General features: G+C 61.9%; 1 protein-coding gene across 1 annotated transcript; it reads right to left on the bottom strand.

Moving 5' to 3' along the window:
• Nucleotides 1–489: 489 nt before the first annotated feature.
• On the bottom strand, nt 490–4,709 carry TRIM50 (tripartite motif containing 50). Its single transcript, XM_009276430.1, has 6 exons — nt 4,305–4,709; nt 3,291–3,386; nt 2,175–2,405; nt 1,810–1,832; nt 1,406–1,530; nt 490–1,097 (listed from the first exon to the last, which is right to left on the bottom strand). Exons 1-6 carry the CDS (start codon nt 4,707–4,709, stop codon nt 490–492), a joined length of 1,488 nt encoding a protein of 495 aa, XP_009274705.1.
• Between the last annotated feature and the right edge of the window lie 2,532 nt (nt 4,710–7,241).

Genomic DNA, 7,241 nt, shown 5'->3' with positions numbered 1-7,241 from the left:
CCTCTGCAGCTGCTTTTTCGGCTCCCGTTTTCCCCTCCCCGCAGCTCCTCGCGCCTCCGCAGGGCACTGCAGCTGCCCGCTCAGCTCTGGCTGCGGTTCGGTTCCTCAGAGACGGTACCAGTGTTAGCCAGCAGCCAGCTCGCCTGACACAAACTCTATTTATTCAGAAGAAAGACATGCCAACGAAGGCCCCCGGACGCTCACGGCTCACGCTTTTCAGGCAGGCGCTCCTTTGCACAGGGAGATCTTCGCAGGCCAGCTTTTGGGTCAGCCTCCTAGACTAGGGATGGGGATTCACAGGTCAAGGCTGACATTTTATGCTCTTAGAGGAGAGGGGAGGGACCCTCCTGTGCTGCTGAAGCTTACTCTGCAGTACCACACAGCTTCCACGGGAGGACAACCCTGCACGCAGCCTGACTGTCCTCTGCTGAGGGCCCTCGGGACTCAGCCACAGCCCTCCCCGGCCACAGCCTCATCCCGCTGGCCAGGCTATGGCTTCGTGGGTTCCTCTGGGGCAGGGTGGTTGTACGGCGCCCGGGGGTGCTGGCTCGCGGCGGGCACAGGCAGGATGATGGGGGGGGAGTAGGGCCCTCGCTCCGGCCAGCACAGGTCCACGATGGGGTAGAGCTGGCCCTGGAACTCCGCCTGGAAGGTGTAGATGGGGCTGAGCTCGTCAGGGTTGTCGGCGTTGTAGAAGGTCAGCTCGCCCTTCTCATAGTGCAGGTAGATGCCGATGCGCTGGGGCCGGGCGGTCAGCGGCAGGGTGGCCCGCGGGGTGCTGAAGGCCTCATAGACCTTCCCTTCCTTCAGGCCGATGAGCCACACGCCGTTCTCGGGAGACTTGCTGAGCTTCCCTTTGCGGCTGACTGTGCCCTTGATGATGCCCACGCGCCAGTGGTTCCTGGTGCCCACGATCACCTCCCAGTAGTGCTGGCCGCAGGAGAAGCCCTTGCAGGTGAGGATGCAGTTGCTGGAGTTGAAACGCTTGGGGTTGCTGTCCCGGCGCTGGTAGAGCCCGCACTGCACCACCGTGTCGCCCTTGAAGAGCTCCAGGAGGGGATGCGCTGTCACTGGGTCCAGCTTCAGCGTCTCTGGAGCTAGAAGGAAAGCACGCAGGCTCCAGGCACGCTAGCAGGCAGGGTCCGGCTCCGGGCGACCCCGGGGACTGGCACCGCCGGACAAGCTGGCACTGCTGAACTTCAAGCAGCTGGAGCGTTATGCCAGAGCAGGCTGCTACCAGCACGAGACCCGGCCAGCCACCGCTCCAGGAGCTCTCCTGGGGGTGAGGAGCGCACAAGCAGAGAGCAAGACGGAGGCCGGGGCAGCGCGACGCTGGCTGGGCGGCCTGTCCCACGCGCCAGTGAGCCAGGGCACCCGGCGCGCTGCCAGCGGGGCAGGTCAGTACCTGGCAGGACGCGGCGGTGCAGGCGCTTCCACACAGTCATCTTGATGTCGTCTTGGTGGAAACACGGCTTGAAGGACACGGGGCTAAAGATGCCATCACCAGGGTGCAGGCTGGGGAGCTCTGACCTGGAAAGACACGGGCAGCTGTGACACAGGTGGCGGGGACGGTGTGTGACCTCTTCTCACCTGGCTGCCGTCTGTGATGGAGCCGCTGGTGTCTCGCCAGCTGCTCTTGCCCTCTTCTGGGGCCGAGTGCATGGCTCTGGCCGTGGCTATCCATCACAGCAGCAGGGGCGAGGCTGCCCCAGCAATGCTGAGATGCCCACTGGCCTGGGACCTCTAGTCCTGGTGCGGAGGCACTGCCATCCCCATTGATGCTGTTTGCTGCTGGGTCCCACCACTCACCTGAACTGGCAGGAGCCGTATTTCTGGAAAACACAAGAGAAAGAGAGAATCGGTGGTGGGAGCCTGACAGAACGGCAGCTCCTCTGTGTGGTCACAGCTGTACACATCCATGTCCCGGGGTGGAGAGGCAAGGGCTCTCCTCTCCTGGGAGAGCTAAGGGCATCACCTCTCGTGGAGGGCAAGTCTCTCCCATCGCGGGAAGCCCTGGCTGGACAGAGGGCACCTACATCTCGCTTCTCGTGGTGTCCCAGCTGTGCTTGGTGAGGGTTCCCACTGCCCAGGGCAGGGCTCAGGGCTATGAGCAGCAGGCTCAGGGCTGGAGAGCCTGGCTGACTGTCACTGCCTTCACTAGCCAGCGCACTCACCCGGATGAAATCAAGCTGGCTTTCGTTGCCGAGTGCCTCCAGAGAGCTCTGCATCTCCTTAAGCCTCTGCAGGGCGTCCGACGTCTGCTTGACCTGGGACTCAATGGAGGTGATGAGCTGGGCTGCCTTCCCCTCGATGCTCTCCAGGAAGGTGGCCTTCTCCTCGTCGATGTACCTGTGCAGCTCCTGGAACTCCTTCCGGATCACCCACTTGAAGACATCCGCCTCATTCTGCCGGGAGACAGCAAGTGGCTGTGCAGGGCTGCCTCGCTCCATCCCCTTCACCCGCTTTTTGGTTTCAGAGATGCCACCAGCAATGTGAACGTGTCCCACCAAGCCGCCCTCCACTGGCTTTCCAAATAAAGAGCAGCTCTGTACAGCAGGCTAGATGTTGTTTCATCCTGCTGCCCTCAGCAGCTCACCACCACGACACCCCTGTCTTACACCTCTCCTCCCCTGGATTTTGATTTCCTGATGCCCCCAACCAGCTTCATCAGAGCGTTGAAAGAGCTGTTGGATCCCTCTGCTCCCAGCGAACAACCTGTGTCCTGGGCTAAGGGGGAGAAAGTGCAGCTCCAGTTGCATTTGGGTTGAGCCCTGCTGAGGAGCCCCACTGGGAAGCTTTAGCCTCAGAAGGGATGCCAGGAGGTCCCTTGGAGACCTCTATTGCGTGAGAAACGGACACGCAGCTAAACCAGGCATCAATGTGAAACCAACGGCGTTGCTCTGACTGGGAAGCCTGCTCCGAGTGGGGTCCTTTCCACCTGTTATCTCCCCACCTCCAAGGACATTCGGTCAAAGCAGCTCTGAGTGACTGTGCCCTCAGCCAGGGCGCTCGGTGAGGGTTACTTCACCCCTTCCGAAAACAGGGCTGTGCCACCAGAGAGGGCTACGTCACCCTTCCCGAAAACAGGTCTATGTTTAATCCCCGAGTTTCGTGGAGAACGCGAACCCCGGGTAACAGGGTGGAAGATAAGCCCTGTCTGCTCTCCCAGGGAAGGGGGAAGAGAAGGAGAGGAGGCGAGCTGGGGAGACCTAGGAGCAGAGGTTGCTCCAGGGGCTGTGTGGGACACATAGGACTCCAGGACACAGGCTCCTTTGGCACGTGACACTCACTGCGATGCGGCTTTTGTTGTTGATGAGCTTGCTGAAGTGTTCATCCAAGTTCCTCTTGTACTGGTGGACGTCGGTCAGCAGCACAGACAGCTCCTCCTGAAAAGACAGCACCTCTGTAGGAGGGACCTCTGTGGCAGCCTCCTTGATTGCAGGCAGTGCTTGTCAGCCCCTCAAGGAGCACGTGGCCCTGAGAAGCCACGTTCTCCTAAGCTTCCTCTCAGCTTTCGGGGGCCCTGCATGTCCTGCTGATCTTTACTCTCTTGATCTAGAGGATTTGGGGTTGCCAGAGGCAGGAGAGCGCTCAGAGCATGGCCCCGATCTGGACGCTGCTGACCAAGTACTCTTGCCAGGAGCACCGTGTCTCCGCTCCCATTCCCAACCCTCCGTATCTCACACCCCGTGGCGGCTCCGTACCGGGCGAGCGGGTGGCAAGTGGGTGGCGAGCAGCCGCAAGACAGCACCAGGCCGGCGGCACCCTCCCAGCGCCTGGAGCCTGGCTGGGGCAGGAGCGTTTCTGGTGCCTCCTGCTCTTATCTCCCCGGTGCCAGGAGCGGAGGGGATGGGTGGCCCCGTGCTTTTCCATTCCTGGGGCTTTCATGTGATGCTGGGCAGGGGACGCCAGCTGTTTACTCTGCCTGGCCGGGGCTCCTGTTTCCCTGCCTCCCTGCTCTCCTGTGGCACCTCGCCTCAGCCCTTATCTCCAGACTCTTTTTGATGGTATTTGGAAACAGTCTTGAAAGGCTCCGCCAACGCTCTCCGGCCCCCGGCTCTCTCCACCACAGTTCAGCCACCAAAACCCTGAGCCCTCTTCAGCTGGGGACGTGCTCAGCCTGAGAAACGGCTGCCCCCCGGCCCGGGAACCCTGCCCCACATCTGGCTGTGCCGTGGGACCGTGCTCCCCACACTGGCATCACTTCCAGCCTGTCCCTCGAAGGAGAGGGGACACGTGGCCAGCAAGCACTGCAGGTGCCCTAACCCCCACCCCAGGAGCCCTGGCCAGCTCTGCCTGACAACCTTCATCCGGCAGTACGCGGTAGAGATGGGGGTGATCTTGTGCCGGCGGTGGTTGCCGATGGTGCCGCACAGCCCGCAGATCACCTCTTGGTCGGCCTCGCAGAAGAGGCTGAGGGGGTTGTGGTGCGTCGGGCAGGACTCCGGGGTGGGCTCTGCCTCACCCCGGCTCTGCAGCGCCTCGATGACGCGGGCCAGCGTGACGTTGGGTGGCGAGGCGCTGCAGTCCACAGTTTGGCGGCACACGGGGCACAGGAACTGCCCGTCCAGCTCTCCAGAGAGCGACACCACGCAGGACTTGCAGTACGAATGCCCACACTGCAGCATCAGGGGCTCCTTGAAGACCTCCAAGCAGATGGGACAGAGGAGCTGGTCCTCCAGCTCGTCGATGCTCATCCTCCGAGCCATCTTGCCACCTTCCCACACAGACCTGGCCAGGGAAACACGGGTGGGAGATCAGTCCTGCTCCAAGAGCAAGATAAGCAGAGATGAGTGAAGACGGAGCTCAGCACCTGGGGAAGGCGAAACAGAGAGACACCTCCACCCCCCCACCAGATGGGACAGAGGAGCTGGTCCTCCAGCTCGTCGATGCTCATCCTCCGAGCCATCTTGCCACCTTCCCACACAGACCTGGCCAGGGAAACACGGGTGGGAGATCAGTCCTGCTCCAAGAGCAAGATAAGCAGAGATGAGTGAAGACGGAGCTCAGCACCTGGGGAAGGCGAAACAGAGAGACACCTCCACCCCCCCACCCTCGGCAGCAGCGCAGACAGTTGTCCCCCGTTAACCAGGACTGCTGATAAATGATGGAGAGTGGCTTTGGCAGCTCCCCCCCCCCCCCCCCCCACCCCCTCTGGCAGCAGCGCAGACAGTTGCAAACTCATCATTAGGCTCCACGCAAAGTCTGAGATGCTCGTTTTAACCCGCGACGGGTTTGGGCTCTGGGGATGTGAGACCACACCTGGCCATGCCTGCTGGATCTGCCTGAGGTGTCAGGAGTCACCACCAAGCTGTTCCCATCTGGGGCCTTTGCCTGGCAGGTGCGTCAGACTGCAGCCCACCTCAGGGCAGACCCGCCTGCGCGTCAGGGCTGGAGACAGAGCCGAGAGGGATTTTCTGCTGAAAAATTCCAGTATTGACCCTGGCCTGTATGAATTCCTACAGATCTCTTTGGGCTCATTGTCTCAGTCATGGACATCCTCAGAAGGATTGGCATTAGCTCAAGTGATGCGTCTAGGCAAAAGCAGAAGGAAATCATAAAGAGCACGTTTATCTAGGAGACAGGGACAACCTGTCCCTGTTTACCACTGTTTACCACGCAGTAAACACCCGTGAGGCTGGATTCGACCGACACGAGGGTTGGGAAGCTGAGGCACAGCGTGCAGGGCTGCGACTGCAGCTCACCCCCTTGAAACGCACTGCGGTCTCTGGTCCCCGCAGCGCTCCACACTCCGGGCCAGCACCCCCAAGAGACACGAGCCCAAATCCCTGCCTCTCCCGCCGGCCCTGGGGCTGCACGTGGCCAGCCTATTGAACTATAAGGTTCGTGCAGCATTGCCTCCCCTGCTGTTCTGGGCACTGTGAGATACAACTGCCAAGATCCTGGACAAGTCAAAGACACGACCTGAAGTCAAAGAAAATAAACCTGAAATCAGAGACTCGGTGATTTCCCCGGGGAGAGGGGAGGCTGTGACCTGAGCTCGACTTTTATCATACATTGCTATAGGAGCTTGGTGAACCAAGGAAAGGTTGAACGTCAGCCTGTGACCCATCAGACACCGTAGGACCCCGCGCAGGGGAACCAACTTCAGCTGCTCCCCCTGCTCGCACAGAAACACCTCCCGGACACCCAAATAACAGCCTCCCGCTCGCCACACCACTCACGTGCCCTGCACTGCTTCCTTCCGGCCCTGGCTCGGGCTCCGCTCGTCCCGGTGCACCGAGTCTGACGGACGTCACTCGGCTTCTCCCGATCAAGCCGGAGATTTCCACCCCCTCGGAGGGGTGGACAAGGCAGGTGGCGGGACCGGTGGCCCGGGACGGGGAGCCGAGCCGCTCCCCTCCTGCAGCCTCAGCCCCTGCCGGGGATGTCCCTGCTCGCCGGGGAGAGGCCAGGCAGCCTCTTGTCCCCGTCTCCTGCTCCGAGGACGGCGACACACGCCCGCGAAGGGCTGCCCACCGCCCCGCCGCGCAGGTACGGGCACACACATCACATGACTGCGTCGGCGTGGGCGGGGGCGTTGATAAGAGCGGGCGGTGTTTGCCTCCCTGAGCAGCCAGTCTCCCCGAGTCCCGCTGGGGTTTCACTCATCCGCCCTGCTTGGGTCAGCGGAAACGTTCTCACCAAAACCCTGTCTTACCAACTAAAGCTCTTTTTTGGTTGACACAGTATTTTTTTGTTGTTTGGTGAAAACCTTTCCTTCTTTTGGAAAAAGACCAGAAGGAAACCCAAAGCGTCGCTCCTCCAGTGCGGGGCAAGGCACGTGCATGTTTTTGTCTGACTGTGCAAAGAACGGTTTCTCGTGTCATTACTCCTGGTTCTTGACTCGCGGCCAGCCCGCGGGCTCCCTCTCGGCATCGCCGGGGGGAAGCTGGGGATGAGGAAGGCTTCTCAGCCAGGAGGGTCCAGCCTCGGGGCAACCCTCCGGAGGCTGTGGGGTGGGGGAAGCGGAGACTGTGGTTGGAGGTTCGCCCCGGGGCGCCGACCTCTGCCTCAGGCTGAAGGCGTTGGGCCCTTGGGCCGCGGTAAACCAGGAGGGTGCGGCACCCGTTCCCCTGGGGGGGGGCTGGCGGGTGAGGACAGGCTGCGGGGACGTCCCTCCCTCGAAGGGGCCTTCCTGCAGCCGCGGGAGCACCCAAGCCAAGGTCCCCCAGCCCACAGGCCCAGCTCAGGGGAGCGGGCCCAGGGCCCCGGCCCGTGGGTGCGGTGCCGGGGCTGCT

This window comes from Aptenodytes forsteri, unplaced genomic scaffold, assembly GCF_000699145.1.
Source record: "Aptenodytes forsteri isolate BGI_AS27 unplaced genomic scaffold, ASM69914v1 Scaffold209, whole genome shotgun sequence".
Classification (NCBI taxonomy): Eukaryota; Metazoa; Chordata; class Aves; order Sphenisciformes; family Spheniscidae; genus Aptenodytes; species Aptenodytes forsteri.
Note: the sequence above shows the minus strand (reverse complement) of the source record. Positions and strands in the feature narration are given on the sequence as shown.

What these genes read in the sequence shown, in the direction of transcription:
- TRIM50 (XM_009276430.1), bottom strand. Translation starts at nt 4,709, where the DNA reads ATGGCTCGGAGGATGAGCATCGACGAGCTGGAGGACCAGCTCCTCTGT. An exon ending in GCCAGCTTGATTTCATCCGG is followed by an intron (nt 1,833 to 2,174) that starts GTGAGTGCGCTG and finishes TGTGTTTTCCAG; the next exon opens with AAATACGGCTCCTGCCAGTT. An exon ending in GCACCGCCGCGTCCTGCCAG is followed by an intron (nt 1,098 to 1,405) that starts GTACTGACCTGC and finishes CTTTCCTTCTAG; the next exon opens with CTCCAGAGACGCTGAAGCTG.